Raw genomic sequence first — 19,928 nt, 5'->3', positions numbered from 1 at the left:
CATGGTGCAACTCTCTCTCAAAAAAAAAAAAAACACAAAAGGCTAGCAGAATTTTATCCCCATGGTCATTTTAATTTAAGGCTGGCAGGCTACAGTCCATGGGGTCACAAAGAGTTGGACACAGCTGAACACATGCACAGCAACAAACCCCAAGACCAGCAAGTTAGAAAAGTTTATTAGGATCCAGGCTTTGGGAGAGTTTCTGTAAATTGTTAAATAAAATTTTTAAAAAAAGTTTCACAATGTCTCCCTTAATAAACATTCCAACTAAATTAGGAACGTGTCCAAAATTAACCAGCGCTCAATACTAGTAACTCACAGAAGTCCTTGTGCTGCTTACCTTGTTTGCCTTCACACCAGTTCTCTGCCCCAATTCCTATGCTCCAGGAAACTGGCTTCCCGAAATTGCTTCTCCAAGGCTTTCTTGGGCCCTTGGCCTCTTCCCTCCCCCCAATGCTTTGCCATGGGTGTAGCCAAGCTTGCATCCCTCCTAGGCCATAGGTCCTGTCAGGAAGCTCTCTCCCATTTGATTATAATTTCCTATGATTTTCTAATATCACTTTGCACTAGAATGTTATATTTGACTCTCAAATTGTTCTTTTTAGCAGAGAGAAAAGGGGACGTAGGAAAGTCAGCTTATAAAACTACGGCATTGTTCAATGCATTCAGAATGGTAAAAGTTTCATCAAACAGTGTTTTCTAGGGTTTTTTTGGATGACGATAAACATGGTTTCTGGGATCCTAACATTTATCATTCTTATCATTTTACCATCTAAAATTTACTTCTGAGAAAATCCATTCTTTGAGGGAAAAGCATTAATTTTATAAATACACTGCAGCATGATTCTAGTTTAAATGGTGGTAACTGGGCAATTGTCACAACTAGAAAACCTCAAAAAACAAAGTGCATTTTGTTTTCAAGTTGCCATCCTAAAACCAAAGAGGCTAAACCCTGAACCTGAAGCAATTAAAATAAATCCTACATGTAAACACCACGTGTCTCTCATATCCTTCTGGGTAGAAATCCAACTTTATTACTTCCTGGTTGTGTGGGACACAACTGGTAGAAGTCACTGAATCCCTCTGAGCCTGTCTCTGAATTTGCAAAATAGAGGTAATCACACCTAATTTAAGTTCTTCTGTAGACATGAAATAAGGCAATATATGCCAAGTGCATTTCTCAATGTCATATAAATTATGAGATCTCAATACATATCCCCCTGTTACTCCCATAATAATCCCAGAATGTTCCAGGATGAGTTGGGACTTGATAATCTATTGTAGCAGTCCCTGGATGGGAGTCAGAAATTAGAACAGAAGGCTGTTCTATCTTGGCAGAAAATTCAATGTGTTAGATTTGGAAGTCCGGTGGTTCCAGGGCACTGACTTGACAAGCAAGACCACCTCTCTGCTTTCTCTATTGAAGCTCCTCTTCCATTGAAGGAAGGACGTCCTCTTAAACAGGCTTTGCTGGTGGCTCAGCAATAAAGGATCCGCCTGCGGAGCAGGAGATGCAGGAGACCTGGGTTCCATCCCTGGGTGGGGAAGATCCCCTGGAGGAGGGCATGGCAGCCCACTCCAGTACTCTTGCCTGGAGAATCCCATAGGCAGAGAAGCCTGGCAGGCTACAGCCCATGGGGTTGCAAAGAGTCGGCCGCGACTGAGCCAATAACACACTTTCATCCAAACCAAAGGTTCAGAATCTGTACCTGTCAAAGCATGGTATAATGGCTTTGCAATAGCCCAAAGTTTGGTTTCCATATGCGACAAAATCCCACCATTCTAGGAAAACCTTGGAGTTGTCAGAGGCTTTTTGGTTTGTGCTCTAGATTTAATAATTTGTTAGTTTTTCTAATTTTAAAAGAACCCATCATTTGGCCACCAATAAATTATAAAAAAGACCTCTTATAAGCCTAAAACAAACAAACACACAAGAGAACAGCCTAGGAAGATCAGATAGAAATTTTACATCTCAAAGATGCATAGAAACTTAAGTTTCCCTCTAGGAAGTTTTTGTTTAAAGTTACCAAGCCAGCTTCTCCTTTTTTTTTAAAGTCACCTTAATTACATATACAATAAAAAGAGCTTCCTCAAAAAAAAGATTTTTATGTATGTGTGAGCACTTTTAATTTCCAATTAAGTAAATACTTGTCATAAGTATAGGTTGACCAGTAATCTAGGATTTTTCCTAGGGGACTCAGATGAAACTTTGGAGGAAGTACTTCCCATTCTAGCTCAAGCTGTTAGGGTCAGATGTCTGTGCTCACAAACCAAAGTAAACAAACCAAACCAGACCATGATAGCAGGAAGTCACTAAAAACAAAATAAATGGCAAAGAGACGCCCAGAAATCCAAAAACCAAATGGCAAGAATGCCCCAAACATGACTTTTGAGTCCCACTAAGCCTGTGCCGTATGTCCAAAGCGGCACGTTACAAATGGGGACCCCGCTCTATAGGGAGACACCCCCAAACTGGAACTGCATCAGTTCCTCAAATGGAAAACGTCAAGAGGTGCACACCAGAGGACTTATCTAAATGCTAGTGAGTGTCTCCATATACCAGACACCCCATTTCGGATCCTCCAATATCCAATTTCTGGGATCAAAAGTTCAGGCTGGCACGAAAGAGAGAAGAAAAGTGCCCTCAGCCTTGGCAGCTGAAAGGGTAACTTCTCTCCTTTTCTCCATCACAGTCCCAGAGTTCCGCAGTTAAGTTGGCAAGCGGGTTGGTGTGATCCCAGCACCGCCCTGTGAAAGGAGTCCCTGGTGTTCCCATAGCCAAAGGGCCCTGTGGGGCCACCTGCCCACCACCAAATGCCAGACAAGTCCCCCAAATTGTTGCCAACCAAAATCTTGGTTTTTTCTGCCCACTGAAGTCAATTAAAAAAATATGGAGACAGAGTTGAGAGGTAATAGAAAGGTGGCTTTATTCCTCAGCCGGCAGAGAGGGCTGCCCCCCACCCCCAACCCCACCATGAGGAGTCTAGGGGATGATAGCTCACAGGAGTCAGCGATGAGGAACAAAGGTGTCAGGATCTTGTCAAAAACACTCACAGGCTGGCATCAGTAACCCAGCAATTGAGCTTGGTAGTTTGGTGGTTCTGAGTCCTTCTTTCTAAGCAACTACAAGGGGAAGGAAGTGTTGCAAGGGTAAGAAAAGGATAATACGTGCAAAATTTGGCTCCTGCATAGTTAGGGGGCAGAAAAGCAAGCTAAGTTGCAGATAGGCAGAGTTAGGAGCAATTAAAGTAAAAAAGAAGAAAAAAAAAAAAATCCCCAAAACTAAAGATGTTCAGGCCTGCTCACTGTTCTCTTTTATCTTTTTTGGTCTCAGGAAAGGGAAAGAAAAACTCATTCCTCTTTTTCCTTTTCACTGCAACGTGGGGACTGTCTCATCTTTGAATCCACAAGGCCTGGAACAAAACATGCATTGCAAAAAATCTGAAAAAAACTTAATGTGACAGAGAAGTGAAAATGGAAGACAGGGTTTCAGTATGAGGGTGAGCAGGGAGGGTGGGAAAGTTTAGAGATTGCCCCCACACTCCATCGGGGAGGTCTAAGACGCACGTGTGGGGAACTGCAGTCCAGGGGACCCGGGCGCGGCTTCCCTTTTCCGGCCGCCGGTGGCGAGCAGGTGGAGCCGGGAGGAGGCGGAGGGGCGGGAGGAAGGGGTGCGGTCCCGGGGCCGGCCGCAGGGCGGGAGGGAGCGCGGAGCAGCGGCTCCCGGGGCGCACTCCCTCGCTGGCCGCTCTTCCGCACGCCGGCTCCCGGGGCGGCTCCCTAGGTAAGTTCAGCCTCCCCACGCCTAGCCGCAATCCTCTCCCGCTGCCCTCGCTGCCCTGCGGCCCGAATCCCAGGGTGAGCGTCGGCCGGTTCTCCCGCGAGCGCAGCGCCGGGCTGGCACCCGCGGCGCGGACCGACCCGGCTGCAGGGTGCGGGGTCCCAGGGGGCTGGGCCGGCGTGGAGTCCACGGCCCCGGTTTCAGCAAACCCAGGCAGCAAAAGTGCCTGCCCTGAGAGGGTCACCCGGTCCTGCTCAGGGCGGGGCGCACGCTGACCAGCTTTTCATCACAGCGAGCGGGGCGGGGATGCAGTTGGCCATCTTGGTCTCCCCAACTCGGAAGGTCTTGGGAACAGAAAAAGAACGGGGAGTTAGAATGGCCCTTCCGGTGCCTGGTGTCTCCGGAGTAGTTCTGAGCTCGGTTCTGAGCACTTGGAAACCCACCCATCCTTGTGAGCTAGTCTTCCTCTTCACGTAGGCAATTAATTTTATTTCACCTGACTTTTTTAGGAGTTGAAAGTGTATTTAGATAGTGAGCTTTAGGAGCCCCGGAAGTTTGCTTTTCCTTCAAGATTTACCTTTTTCTTTGATTACATTAGTCTGATTCACTGGACGTGAATCATTTCCCTGGCATTTGAGTCAACAGGGGATCTGAGTCCTTGATTGCAACTGACCATATATAGGAAATTGTGGTTTCCCACCCCCCACCCCGGTCAAGAAGGTTCATGGTTGCTGGAGGCCCCTTTGGCTGCTGATAAGAAGGTTGTTATCTACATCTATGACTTTATTTCAGTTTTGTTAAGTAAGTTCATTTGGGAGGAAGGAGAGGGAGGGATAAATTAGGAGATTGGAATCACCCTATACACACTACTCTATATTAAAAAAATAGATAACTGATAAGGACATGTATAACACAGAGAACTCTACTTAGTACTGTGCAATGGCCTGTGTGGGAATAGGAAAAAAAAAGAGTGGATATTTGTATAATCGATTCACTTTGCTTTATACATGAAACTAACACAACACAGTGAATCAACTATACTCAAATGAATAAAAATTTAAAAAGACAGTTGTAATATGGCGGGCTAAATTCTTATCAAGGATTTGTGTTCTACATAGACTTTGCCCTTTGGAGTAGCTACTTTCACAACTTTTAAAAAATCAACTTCATGAAAATCATAACTCATAAAAACTACGCCACTTGCTCTCATGAAGGCAGAAAACTTCAGACTGATAAGAAAACAAATCGAAAGATGTAAAGAAAACCAGAGGGCTTCCCTGATAGTTCAGTTGGTAAAGAATCTGCCTGCAATGCAGGAGACCCCAGTTTGATTCCTGGGTCCCGAAGATCCTCTAGAGAAGGGATAGGCTACCCACTCCAGTATTCTTGGGCTTCCCTTGAGGCTCAGCTGGTAAAGAATCTGCCTGCAATGCAGGAGACCTGGGTTCGATCCCTGGATTGGGAAGATCCCCTGGAGAAGGGAAAGGCTACCCACTCCAGTATTCTGGCCTGGAGAATTCCGTGGACTGTATAGTCCATGGGGTCGCATAGAGTCAGATAGGACTGAGCGACTTTCACTTTCATTTTCAAAGAAGACCAGAGCCAGAGCCTCATTCTCAGAGGCCTGTGGTTCTATAGAGACATTTGTTGAAATATAGGCACCAAGGAGGAAGTAAAGGAATTGATGTGAACACTCTAACCTCTTTCAGAAAACGGTGTTTTTAAAGTTCTATTGTTGGTTCTTTTAGACTCCACTGTGGAGTAATTCTTCACTCTTAAACCTGTGGTAAATGTTCATGATTTACAAATTATACTGCATCAACTCATATTGGGGCTTCCCAGGTGGCTCAACAGGTAAAGAATTTGCTTACAGTGCAGGAGATGTGGGTTCGATCCCTGGGTCGGGAAGATTCCTTGGAGGAGGGCATGGCAACCCACTCCAGTATTCTTGCCTGGAGAACCCCATGGACTATAGTCCATAGGGTCAGGAGGATTCATACACGACTGAAACCTCTGAGCATGTAAGCATGTGCTGAGCATTAGCTTTGACAGTGTATTGACTGGGCACTTAGGTAAGTAAGCAACTTGGGGTTAAACACATATCTTTGGAGTGTAACTGCCTAGGTTCAGTAGGGGGGGCCACTCACTCCTTGTGTGGCTGGAATGTAGCCTCCGTGGGTTTCGCAGCTGAACTCTGGTTGACGGAACCTGCCCATGTGGAACCCCTGCGTCCCAGGAGCGGACTGTACCGTGCTCTTGTGTATAAGGGATTTAAGCACCCTCAGATTTTGTTAAATGCTGGATGAGGTTGGAGAGAGGGCCTGGGACCATGGATATGAAGGGACTCTGGGACCATGGATATGGAAGGACCAACTGTACCTTTCTATGCCTCAGCTTCCTCATTTGCAACTTGGAGATATTATAAATGATACCTGGCTCCCCTGGATTATTGTGAGGCTTGTATTGAGTCATTTTTTCATTCCATAACATTTTTTAGCACTTTCTGGGCCCCAGTGAACAGACATGACTGAAATCTCTAGCTTTGACTACATAGTGTTTTTGTATTATCTGCAACATAGAAACTCAAAACATTTGCTCACGTTATTAACACATATAATTTCATTTAATGCCAGCAGTAGCCCTAGTACTCTTGCCTGGGAAATCCCATGGACGGAGGAGCCTGGTAGGCTGCGGTCCATGGGGTCGCTAAGAGTCGGACACGACTGAGTGGCTTCACTTTCACTTTTCACTTTCATGCATTGGAGAAGGAAATGGCAACCCACTGCAGTGTTCTTCCCTGGAGAGTCCCAGGGACGGGGGAGCCTGGTGGGCTGCCGTCTATGGGGTCGCACAGAGTCGGACGTGACTGAAGCAACTTAGCAGCAGTAGCAGCAGCAGCCATCCTCTCCCCCTTATTACAAATGAGGAAACTGAGGCTCAAAGAGATTGTGTCTAGCTTTAAGGGGCAAAACCAGAACTAATGATATTTTGAATCCACTGTATATTTAGAGGGATGTAGCGTTAGCTCTCATAACTAGAGAGTTAACTGCCCTTCCATCAGTGATTCTGAGACTATTGAGGCTAAATGTTTCCAGGGACTAATAGTGTCATTTCCTGTTGAACTTTCCTGTGGGCTATCACTGAATATTTAGAATATTTTGTTCCTGGGAAGAGTGGGAGCAACTTTTATGTCTAAGTCAACCCTGGATATTTGCCAGCATGTTTGAACAATGTCTACATATGACAATGTGACTGGATTCCCAGTCAGGACTCTGTCAAAGAAATACCCCTTTATACCTACAGGTTCTACCAAGATATGGACCTTCCTCAAAAGGCAAGCATGTTTGTTTATAAAAGGCTGTGTAGACTTGGAGCCTTGTAAAATGTAAATGGAGACTTCAGAAACACAAGGATTCAAACTGAAGCCAGTTAAAAATTGGAGAAGAAGGGACAAGTTTTTTTTTTGTTCCCTGTGATGGTGGGAGGCTTCCCTGGGGTTGCAAAAGAGTTGGACACGTCTGAACAGAAACAGACACACACAGGTCGATCACAGTCCCTTGTAGCTGCTGCCAAGTCGCTTCAGTCGTGTCTAACCCTGTGTGACCCCATGGACGGCAGCCCACCAGGCTCTGCCGTCCCTGGGATTCTCCAGGCAAGAACACTGGAGTGGGTTGCCATTTCCCTTGTAGCTAGTTATCAGCAAATATTTGTTTAGCAAATGGAGTACTTGGTATTAGAGACAAGTCTTCTTCCTGAGATGATTTCTCTTTGAACATTAGCTTCTGTTTTCTGAGTTTGAGTCTAAGGGTTAGACTGAGATTATTGTGCTCTGAATTCCAAGTTTATACCATTCAGTGCTTTATTTTTCTTTTAATAGGTTAGTGTGATCTCAACTCAAGGGGAAGGTGGGATATCATGGCATCTATCTGGGTAAGTAAAAATCAAGCCTTTGTAACAGTAACTTATCTGAATCAAATCAAAATATAGAAGATCAAAATGTTAAGAAAAAGTTTGAAATTCAATAAAAAGTTCCTGTGAAAAATTAACATGCCCTCAAAGCTAGAGGATGTCTAAAAATAAGAAAATATTAAAATGTATTGTAAAGGTACTTAGTTAAAATAATTTGTACTGACACCAAAGTAGGGAGGTCAATAACAGAATAAATTAAGTGATTTGGGAATTTATTATAAGAAAAGACATTTTTTTATCAGAGAGGAGAAGGCTTATGTTAACAAATGATGTTATGAAAATGTCTAGCTATTTGAAGAAAAAGGTAAATCTGTATTCCATCTCTCCTCTTTCATGAAACAATTTCATGGATAATTTCATGGATAAAATATTGAAATGAAAGAGACAAAATATGGGTAAATTTAAAAAATAATCTTGGAGTGGGAAAAGCAGTTACAACCATAATACAAACCAAAAGCCTAAAAGAAAAATATCGATCTATTTAACTACATACAAATTTATAATTTATGACAGCAAGCAATACTATTAGTGGAGTCAGAAGGGAACCCACAGGGGAAAAGCATTTGCAACACATTTGACAAAAGATTCATTTCATTAACATAAAAATAGCTTGAGTAAATCAATACGAAAAGAGAACTTGATGAAAAAGCTTTTGTGGGACATGAATAGGATATGAAAAGAATTACAAATAGCATACAAAACAAATACACAAAAAGATGCTATACGTCACTGAGAAATAAGGAAATGTAAATAACACAATGAGAAATCATTTCTATCTAAGTACTGGTAAACGTGGAAAAAAGGTAGGAAGACCAGGGCTGCAGAGGATGAGGGCTGAGAGGCACTCTTATATTCTGCTTACGGAGGAGTAAACTTGGCGCTCTTTGGGGATCGTATTTTGGCAGTATCTATCAGTGTCTACATGCACACCCCCTGTAACCCAGTAATTCCACTTCTACGTATTTATCATACAGATAATACTTGCATAAGGTTGGGAAAATATAGGCTGATGGACATTCATTTGTACTAGTGAAAATACGCAGACAGCTTGAGTGGCCGTCTGTGGGGTATGATATTGTTTGTTTGTAACTTGTAGCCATTTTTATGTCATCACTTAAAAATGAGAAAAAGCGGGTCAGCTGTCTATATTGATATCAGAAAGTGTCCACATATATATTAATAAATAAAAAATCAAGTTACAGAATAGTATGGACAGAGTGATTCTGTTTTAGAGAAAAAAAAAGGAAAAAATATATACATAAAGACTATTTTGAAGGCATCACCTTCTGTGCTCTGATCTTTTTTAATGATGAAAATGCATCATGTTTTACAAGTGAGGGGCAGAGAGGCTTCAAGGGTAACTACAAGGGAGACGTGAGCAGGCTTTGGTATGCTCAGTGTTGGTAGGAGATGTATCATCATGAGGCTTTGCTTGGTACCACACGATTCCCCATCGCTGGTCAGTAGGCTGATCTTCTGCTTTCCAGATCTGAAATTCCTGTTGCTATTATGTCTGTCTAGCGTTTCCTTGGTGGCTCAGACAGTAAAGAATCTGCCCACAATGCAGGAGACCCTGGTTCGATCCCTGGGCGGGGAAGATCCCCTGGAGCAGGAAAGGGCAACCTAGTATCTATGGAGAATGCTATGGACAGAGGAGCTTGGTGGGCCAGGGGGTCTCAGAATCAGACACAACTGAGCTACTAACAGCACTTCCTTATGGCTATCTAGTCGTGCTAATTACTTCAGTCATATCCGACTCTGTGGAATCCTTTGGACAGTAGTCTGCCAGGCGCCTCAGTCCATGGGGTTATCCAGGTTTCTGCCAAAACTCATACAGCCCTAAATTCAGTGTCATTGATTATAATTTTCTAATATAAATCAGAAATAATCACTTGAACTCAATTCATGTCTTAATTTTAAATTTGCCCATTATTGTCATCAGTTGTGTGTGTGTGTGTGTGTGTGGTTAGTCACTCAGTCGGGTCCAACTCTTAGCGATTCCAAGGACTGTAGCCCGCCAAGCAGGCTACCGTCATCAGTGGTATACTGATAAATATTTCACGCTCAGCTTTGAAGTCACCACTGGGCTCCTCTGTTCATGGGATTCTCCAGGCAAGAATAGTGGAGTAGGTTGCCATGCCCTCCTCCAGGAGATCTTCCCAACCTAGGGATCAAACCCACGTCTCTTATGTCTACCTGCGTTGCCAGGTGGGTTCTTTCTAGTAGAGTCTGATGCAAAAAACATTTCATCTCTCCAAAAACTTAGTCTCCATCTAGCCCTTGTCCATTGGTTTATTGACATTAGTGGTTTAGCTGGCCTGGCCCTCCAGCTGACACTTCAAAGGCATGGCACGTTTTCTGAAGGTCTGGGAGAGACCCAGGTGAGTATGAGAGAGGGTGTATTCATTTCCTATTGCTTCCATAAGCAGTCACCACACATTTAGCAGCTTAAAACAACACCCCTTTAATACCACACAGTTATGTACATTAGAGCCAAAAATGGGTCTCATGGCACTAAGATCAAGGACTCTGAAGGGCTGCCTTCCTTTCTGGAGACTTTGGGAAGAATCCACCTCTGGGCTTATTTATATACATGTATGCTCAGTCGTGTCTGACTCTTTGTGACCCCATGGACTGTAGCCCATCAGGCTCCTCTGTCCATGGAATTTTCCAGGCAAGGGAAGTGGAAACCCACTGGAGTGGGTTGCCATTTCCTCCTCCAGGATATCATCCCGACCTGGGGATCGAACCTGAGTCTCTTGCATCTCCTGCACTGGCAGGCAAATTCTTTACCCCTGCTCCACCTGGGTTGTTGGCAAAATTCAGTTCCTTGCAGTTATGAGACTGAATTCCTTGCTGGCTGTCAGCAGGAGCTGTCCTTATCTCCTGGAGGCCACTGCTAGTCCTTGGGCATGACCTTCTGCATCTTAGAGCAGCTACAGTGCGTGGAATCCGTTTCGCGCTTGCATTCTCTCTAGCTTGCCCTTCTAGGGCCATACCCGGATAATCCAGGATCATTTCTCCATTTTGATTTTTTTTTTTTAATTTGTACTTTTTGGCTGTGTGAGTGGCATGTGAGATCTTAGTTCCCTGACCAGAGATGGAACCCCTCTCCCCAGCAGGGGAAGCTCGGGGTCCTAACTACTGGACCACCAGGAAAGTCCCTAATTTCTCTGTTTTAAGGTCTGGAACCTTAATTACATTTGCAAACTTCCTTTAGTCATGTAACATTACATTTGCAGGGTCCAGGGATTACTGTGTGGACATTTTATTTGGGAGCCATGGTTCTGCCTACCAGAAGGGAATGGGAGGGTTGGGCATCCTGTGACAGGAAAGAAGGGAAGGGAACAAAAAAGGGAAACTGTGCTGTAGGTGGGGGAACTGAGGGGTTCAAGTGAAGAAAGAGGTTCTAGCCTGAGAGGGGCTCCCACTGCCTCGCTTTTTCTTTCCTATTTTCCTCCTCTCTCAAAAAACTAGCATTTATGAATGAGACGTATGAGAGCAAATATTTAAAAACAACTCAGGGCTACTATGAAAAACAGTCTGATGGTTCCTCAAAAAATTAAAAATAGTACTGCCAGGACTTCGCTGGTGTCCAGTGGTTGGGGCTCCCCACTCCCCTGGTGACTTGCAGTAAAGAATTTGACTGCAATGCAGGAGACCCAGGTTCGATTCCTGGATTGGGAAGATCCCTTGGAGAAGGGAATGGCAACCCACTCCAGTGTTCTTGCCTGGAGAATTCCATGGACAGAGGATCCTGGTGGGCTACAGTCCATGGGGTCACAGAGAGTTGGACACAGTTGAGTGACTAATACTTTCACTTTCACTGCCAGGGCGGGTCTGGGTTTGATCCCCAGTCAGGGAACTAGGATCCTGTATCTCACAAGGTGCCGCCAATAAATAAATAATAATAAACTAAAAAAAAAAATAGAACTACCAGATGATTCAGCAATCCCATTTCTGGGTAAATATCCAAAGAATTGGAAGCAGGATCTTCAAGAGATATTTACACACTTAAGGTTCATAGGAACATTATTCACAATAACTAAAAGCTGGAAGCAATCCCAGTGTTCATCAATGGATGAATGGATAAACAGAGTGTGGCATATGCATATAGTGGAATATTATTCAGCTTCTAAAAGGAGGAAAATTTTGATATATGCTACAACATAGATGAACCCTTGGGACATTATGCTAAGAGAAGTAAGCCAGTAATAAGAAGGCAAAATACTGTATGATTGATTCCATTTATAATGAGATACTGAAGTAGTCAAATTAACTCATGAAAGCAGAAAATAGAATTGTGGTTGCCAGGGTCTGGGGAGAGGGAGAACGCAAGATTTGTTGCCTGATGGAGATCGAGTTTTAGTTCCATACAATGAAGAAGCTAAATTCTGTAGATCTGTTTCACAGACAGTAATGTGGATATTCTCACCACTACTGAACTGTACACTTAAAAAATATTTAATGTGGTAAATTTTATGTTATGCTTTTTTTAAACCACAATTTTGAAAAAGCTCTCAGATTTCTGTAAATACTCTTATCACTAAGTTTTTTCTGTTCTCTTTTCCCTCTTACACACAAAAGCACATATACACCCAAACACAAAAGAGCAATGAGCCTGCGTTTTTCTACAAAACTGTTGATTGTTTGTGGTTACCAGAGTGTGGTTAATTTATTGGAGTGATAAGATCAAGAGGGCAGATTTCAGTTGCAATTTCAGTACATTATCATTGAAGATGAAAGATTAGCTGGTTTCTTAAGACTGTATATTCTATCTAGGAGTGTTGCAACCCTCCCATTGTTTCAGATGTTGCTTTACTATTTCCTTTGTTTAGAATTCTTGAATGTGGTAACCCCACTTTTCAAAAGTTTACATTGCATCACTTTGCTTTTATGAAAGACCTACGCTAGTACAGGCACACATTGGCCATATTGCAGGTTGGTTCCAGACCGACCTGGAACCGCAATAAAGCAATAAAGCGAATATCATAAGAAAGCAGGTCACATGAATTTTTTGGTTTCCCAGTGCATATTAGATTTTGGAAACCATGAAACTCCTAGTAGAAAACATTGATAGAATACTCTGTGATATAAATCTGTAGCAATATTTTCTGTGTCTGTCTCCTAAAGCAAAGGAAATAAAAACAGAAATAAACAAATGGGACCTAATTAGATTTAGGCCTTTACACAGCAAAGGAAACCATTGATGACATGAAAAAGCAACCTACTGAAATGGGAGAAAATATTTGCTAATGAGATGACCAATAAGGAGTTAGTTTTCAAAATACATCAACAGATATAACTCGACATCCATAAAGCAAACAGCCCAATTAAAAAGTATGCGTGTGTGCATGTGTATGCTGTGTCATGACCAACTCTTTGCGACGCCATGGACTATAGCTCGCCAGGCTCCTCTGTCCATGAGCCAGGTAGACATCTTTTTAAAGAAGACATGGAGATAGCTAGGAGGCACATGAAAAGATGCTCAACATCATTAGTCGTGAGAGAAATGCATATTAAAACCACAACGAGATATCATCTCATACCTGTCAGAATGGTTGTCATCAAACAGAATACAAATAACAAATATTGGCGAGGATGTGGACAAAAGGGAACCCTTGTACACTGTTGATAGGAATGTAAATTGATGCAACCCATGTGGAAGACAGTAGGTAGGTGTCTCATAAAACTAAAAATAGAACTACCATATGACCCAGCAGTTCTACTCCTGAGTGTATATCTGAAGAAAACAAAAACACTAATTTGAAAATATACATGTATCCCAAAGTTCATAGCATTACTTATAATTGCCAAGATGCAGAAACAATCTAAGCCATCAACAGAAGAAAGGATAAGGAAGATGTGGTGTAGATAGACAGACAGACAGACAGACAAGGAAATACTACTAAGCCATAAAAAAAGAATGAAATTATGCCATTTGCGGCAACATGGATGGCATGTTAGAGGGCACACCCTCCATTGGAGGGCATTATGCTGAGTGAAATAAGTCACACAGAGAAAGATGTAATGTTTATATGTGGAATCTAAAAAACAAAACAAACTAGTGAATATTAAAAAAAAAGAGAAGCAGACTCATAGAGAACAAACTAGTGCTTACCAGTGATGGGAGTGGAGACACTATAAGGGTGGGGGAGTAACAGGTACAAGCTATTAGGTATAAAATAAGCTACTAGGCCTGGAGAAGGGAAAGGCCACCCACTCCGGTATTCTGGCGTGGAGAATTCCATGGACTGTATAGTTCATGGGGACACAAAGAATCGACACGACTGAGCGACTTTCACTTCACTTCACTTCACAAGCTAGTAGGTATAAAATAAGCTGTAAGGATATACTGTACAATGTGGAGAATATAGCCAGAAAAAAAAACACCTACACTATATTGTAGCCTATTGTGTACAATAGCATTGTCTAAAGAAGGAATGTATATACCTTAATTTGAAAATGCTTTAGTGCTAAAAATATGCTAATCATCATTGACGCCTTCAGAGTCATAATGTTTTTGCAAAAATAACACCAATGATCACTGAGCACAGATCACTGTGATGAATATAACAATGATGAAAAAGTTTAAAATATTGCTAAAATTACCAAAATGTGATGCAGAGACACTGAGTGAGCAAATGAGGCTGGGAAAAGTGGTGCCAATGTACTTGTTTGGTGCAGGGTTGTCACAAACCTTTAATTTGTAAAAAAATACACTATCTATGAAGCACAATGAATTGCAATAAAGATATGGTATGATTGTACCTGTTTTTGTGACTGAAGGAAATCCGAGGAGGATTTTTGCTTTTATGCTGTGACTGCGTTAATGTGTTGTTTGTTGTTCAGTCACTAAGTCGTGTCCAACTCTTTGTGAACCCATGGACTGCAGCATCCAGGCTCCTCTGTTCTCCACTATCTCCCAGAGTTTGCTCAGATTCACGTCCATTGAGTCAGTGATGCTATCTAAACTTCTCATCCTTCTCTTTTTGCCTTCAATCATTCCCAGCATCAAGGTCTTTCCCAGTGAGTCAGCTCTTCGCATTGGGTGCAAAGTATTGGAGCTTCAGCCTCAGCTGAAGTCATTCCAATGAATATTGAGGACTGATTTCCTTTAGGATTGACTGATTTGATCTCCTTGCAGTCCAAGGGACTCTCAAGAGTCTTCTCCAGCACTACAATTGGAAAGTACCAATTCTTTGGTGCTCAGCCTTCTTTATGGTCCAGCTCTTACATCTGTACATAACTAGTGGCTAAACCATAGCTTTGTAAAGACCTTTGTCAGCAAAATGATGTCTCGCTTTTTAATATGCTGTGTAGGTTTGTCATAGCTTTCTTTCCAAGGAGAAAAGCCTTTTTAGTTTCATGGCTGCATATTTAATGTAGGTTTTTCTTAAAACAGAAGTGGTTTAAAGTGAACTTTCAAAAATCAGGGGAGACCCTTGGCTTTACACCATTTTGGCTTATGGGAGGTTTCATTAGGACGCTCTACATTCAGTTAACAAGGGAAACTTCTGTGCCTCTGTTCAGGCTTGGCTTCTGCTACTTCACCCCGGGTGAGAGGACCTGGTATCATATCGGTTTGTACCCTTTGAACTCAAGATCTCTTGTCCTATGTTGCCTTTACATTTATAGCAAGCACTCAGGCAATCCACAAATTAGAATGTCTTGAAGCAATTTTTTTTTTTTGGAGCATTTTTATTAAGATGCCATAGCAGTATTTTTCCTGTATGTGCCTCTATAGGGCTGGGTTTCTCCTGAGAATACTCTGAGCTCTTTGCTCCTTGGTCAGTTTCTAACTTTCTTTTACAGAACATTGACGAATGCAGGTCACTTTGTTTGAACTCTCAAATTAGTGTTTTTATTATGCTACTAAAATTTTTCTACATTAGCTCAAAGTCACTATAATCATCATGAGCTCTTGTTACATCTGAACTTGCTATACACTCTCCCTTCCCCATTCCAAACTCTAGTTTGCAAAATAAGGAAGAGGAACATAGGGCAGCTCTGAAACCAAGGTATAGAAGAAATTTTATAAAAATATAACTTCCGTTAAATATGAAGAAGTTCATCCAAAGGGTGTATGCATGTGTGCTAAGTCACTTCAGTCATATCCGACTCTATGAGACCCTACAGACTATAGCCTGCCCGGCTCTTCTGTCCATGGGATTCTCCATGGACAGAGGAAAATACTAAAATAGGTGTGATCAGAGAGCATCTGTTTGGGGAAAATCCACTGGTTTCAGATGGCTCAGAGAGAATCATTCCGATGGGCAGGAGGATGCTATCAATTTGTAATAAATCAGGTCCAGGAAACAGGCAGAATCTTCTTCACTAGAACAGCTGCAGGAATATCAATTATCAAGGAATATGTTTTTAGAAAAAAAGTACTATACCGAAATGATAATGATTACATCTACTGAGTACTCACTACATGCCAGGTCCAGGATTCGAATGAACTGATCTAATGCTTTCAAAGCTTAGAGGATATAGGTACTGTTATACTCTTTTTACAGATGAGGAAACAGACATAGCAAGAGACAGCGTAGTCTGCTCAAGGTCATATTCAAGAGTTTGCCTTTTAACCACTTAGTCATGAAAAGGAGACCTGGGGTCATGGCTGGACAGTCTACAGCAGAGTCCATTGAACTAGGTACTTAATGCTTTCATTGTTTAACTACCCTTTGGATGAGCCAGGTGGCGCTAGTGGTAAAGAACCCACCTGCACATGCAGGAGACCAAAGAGATGCAGGTTCGGTCCCTGGGTCGGGAAGATCCCCTGGAGGAGGGCATGGCAACCCACTCCAGTATTCTTGCCTGGAGAATCCTATGGACAGAGGAGCCTGCCGGGCTACAGTCCATGAGATCACAAAGAGTCAGACGTGGCTGAGCACACACGCCACAGGTTTAAGAGCTGTGTTCTGACTTCAGACAGGCGCTGCACGTCTCAGAGCCACCTGCGGTTCTGACCCAGGGGCTACACATTAGAGGGTGTCCCTGACCCTGCTCAGTAATTCTCTAGAACACCTCACAGAATTCACTGAAAGTGTCGTATTTTGGACTGCAGGGTTTTTTTTTTATAATACATACACATAGACCAAAGCCTGGGAGGGCCCTGGATGCAGAGCTTCCTCACCTCTCCCCATGGAGTCCGGGCACCTCACCTTCCCTGCACATCAGTGGGTTCACCAGCCGAGAAGCACGTCTGAGCCTTGACGTGCAGAGCTTTCACTGGAGTTTCATTGCATAGCCACAACTGATTAAATCAGCGGCCACAACTGAACTTGGTCTCCAGTCCCCTTCTCCTCTCAAAGTGCCAGCCTTCTAATCACATGACCAGGCTGATGTTTCAGTATCTTGGGGCCTGCCTTGAGTCACCTCAGTAGCACAACAAAGACACTCCCATCACGCAGGAAATCCCAGTGGAGTTTTCATTGTTTATTAGTTTATGTTTTGGCTGTGCTGGGTCTTCGTTGCTGCATGCGACTTTCTCTGGTTGCGGCGAGCATGGGCCACTCTTTCTTGGCTGCCCTGCAGGCTTCTCGCTGCAGTGGCTTCTCATTGCAGAGCACAGGCTCTAGGGCACACAGGTTCCGTGGTTGTAGCACATGAGTTTGGTTGCCCCTCGGCATGTGGAATCTTCCCGGAACTGGGATCAAAGCCAGGTTCCCTGCATTGGCAGGGTAGATTCCCAACCTCGACTACCAGGAAAGTCCCTCAGTGGTTTTTGAAGCTCTGTGGCTGGAATCCAGGCCAAACATCAGCTATATCTTTACCAAAACATATATATACATCAAGGATGAGTAAAGTGTCTAAAACATCATATTCCTGTAAACACATCCCTGCCATTTTTATGGAAATGGCACTGGTTATCTTAAGCTGATCAGAAGCTCTGATCAGGAGACATATCTTTAATCACAGACAAGACTGGAGGAAGTGAGTTAATGTTTTATAATAGCCCCAGATTGGCAGGCAGAGTCTCTCAAAACATGGGGTCCATGGAGAAGAAATTCAAAAAGGAATGCTTGATGGTGGAAAGGTTGGGGAAGGTTTATCTAAAGTGGAAACTTGCTGGTAGGAAAAGCTAACCCACCCTATGTGTCCATAGTGAGTTAGAGAGTGCAACTTCCCTTCCCACCCCACCCTTCCTGTCTTTCCTGGGTTGTTGTTTCCAAGGTTGTTGCAGTTTGACATAGGAAGATACAACGTTCCCAGTGCGTAACTCATAGGAAGGACAATAATGGTAGAGCTCCCAGGAAAGGTACAGGGTTCTAGTGTGGAGGGAATTTGGGGAAGGCAATGCCTCAAATCTACCCCATGGATAACATCAGCCCTGGGCATTTGGACATTTTTGGTCCTGGGTGCAAAGGATTCGTGGGCTTCCCCAGTGGCTCCATGGGGAGAATCTGCCTGCCATGCAGAGGACACAGGAGACACGAGTTCAATCCCTGGATCAGGAAGATCCCCTGGAGGAGGAAATGGCAAACCCGCTCCAGTATTCTTGCCAGGAAAATCCCATGGACAGAGGAGCCTGGCAGGCTATAGTCCATGTGGCCCCAAAGAGTCAGACACAACTGAGCACACACGCACACACTCACAAAGGATTCGTAAGAGCCCCATCCACTTTCATATTTCTTGCTTTGGTGGGGACTTCCAACTAGACCTTTCCTTCCCGTGTGTTTGCTCTTCCTGACCCTGCAAATTGAAACCTGGTGGAAGGAGAACACCTGTGTTACGTACACGTGTATGTGTTGAATTTCTTCTCTGGTGTCCCTATTGTTTACTTCATCTCAGGGCTGGATGATCTAGCTTTCTAACTGTTTTTATGGAAATGGACTTCTCATATCTCAGGCAGTACAGTCATCCTGCCTGACTGGGTACTTTCAACATGACTGTGACTTTCTGTCTGATGTATGTGTCAAACCATGTTTCCCGAAACTTCTTTAGGTAAGTATTGACACTCAGACAGTTACACAGATGGTTTTCTGCAGGTAGTTAATGAAAAACAGGTTAGACATGGATTTCAAATCAAAACATTTAGAGCTTTGTTTTAGGACAAAGCCTGCAAAGAAATACTATATCATCTGAGTGAGAAGGCAGAGGCTTCTTGGGAATGAATGGAATGAACATTAAAGGGCTCTTCTTTGCCACCCCCTGACCCAAGCTCAACCACCAAGGAGGGAGGGTCCCTCTTTTATATTTTATCGTGATAAAAAGTGTAATTTGCCAGTCTAACATGTAGCCGTTGAAGAAGCCGTTAAATCAGAGCTAAAGAGGCAATGAACAAGTTTTATATTGAGAGCAAGGAATGTGAAGGGGAGAAGGGGAGATGTGATTCTCTTGAATGTCTTTTTTGGCAGATGCAGCGCAGTTAGAAAGCATAAGTACTAAGCAATAAGATTAATAACAGACGTCTCACATGAATGAAGAAAATAAGTCAAAATGGCAGAAAATTCTCAAGTCTACCCCTTCCTCCATTCTCAGATCTTTGCTCCCTTCATTTTCAACTATTTGTGTTTGATTAAATGCCTCACCTAGATCCTGGAGTCATGTTTAAATAAGAGTAGTGACAGCCCCATGTGAACAGAATTTGTAAAAGGTGAAGAGTGCATTTGTCAGATTTTTGAGATATGGCGTGGAGCTCTGAAAACTCTGGTAGAAAGCATTTTGTACTCAAAGGGCATGACAACTCACTCCAGTATTCTTGCCTGGAGAATTCCCTGGACGGAAGAGCCTGGTGGGCTTCAAGTCCATGGGATCACAAAGAGTCCAACACTACTGAGAGACTAACACTTTCACTTTCATTTACTCATGCAACAGATATTTACTAAGCAGCTACCGTGTGCCAGATATTCTTTTAACCTCTGCAGATACAGCAGGGAAGGAGAAATAAAAAAGCCACGGAGCTTGCGTGCCTTTGACTTTTTTAAAATGATTTTTTATTAACCAGCCAGCGTTTTTAAGCCTTTTCTGTCCCCTGTGTCTTATTTATTTATTTATTTTTGGCTGGGCTAGATCTTCATTGCTAAGCACGGGCTTTCTCTAGCTGTGGCGAGTGGGGGCCACTCTCTAATTGCGGTGCATGGGCTTCTCACTGTGGTGGCTTCTCCTGCGGTGAAGACGGACGGTAGGGTGCCTGGGCTCAGTACTTGCGGCACACAGGCGTAGTCGCTCC

At 43.2% G+C, this 19,928-nt stretch overlaps 1 protein-coding gene across 2 annotated transcripts in view; it reads left to right on the top strand.

Annotated features, from left to right (window-relative positions):
• Window positions 1-3,683: 3,683 nt before the first annotated feature.
• Window positions 3,684-19,928, top strand: part of ANXA3 (annexin A3) — a 69,048-nt gene continuing 52,803 nt past the window's right edge. Inside the window, exons 1-2 of one of the 2 annotated variants that reach the window (XM_020904307.2) lie at window positions 3,684-3,784; window positions 7,659-7,711. In XM_020904307.2, the coding sequence (XP_020759966.1) occupies window positions 7,697-7,711 (15 nt within the window). In that variant the 5' untranslated portion in view covers window positions 3,684-3,784; window positions 7,659-7,696. Of the gene's footprint in view, window positions 3,785-7,658; window positions 7,712-19,928 lie in introns of those variants that run through there. The other variant, XM_070458256.1, reaches the window with a different exon arrangement.

The sequence above is a fragment of the Odocoileus virginianus genome, chromosome 29, assembly GCF_023699985.2.
Source record: "Odocoileus virginianus isolate 20LAN1187 ecotype Illinois chromosome 29, Ovbor_1.2, whole genome shotgun sequence".
NCBI classification, from domain to species: Eukaryota; Metazoa; Chordata; class Mammalia; order Artiodactyla; family Cervidae; genus Odocoileus; species Odocoileus virginianus.
Note: the sequence above shows the minus strand (reverse complement) of the source record. Positions and strands in the feature narration are given on the sequence as shown.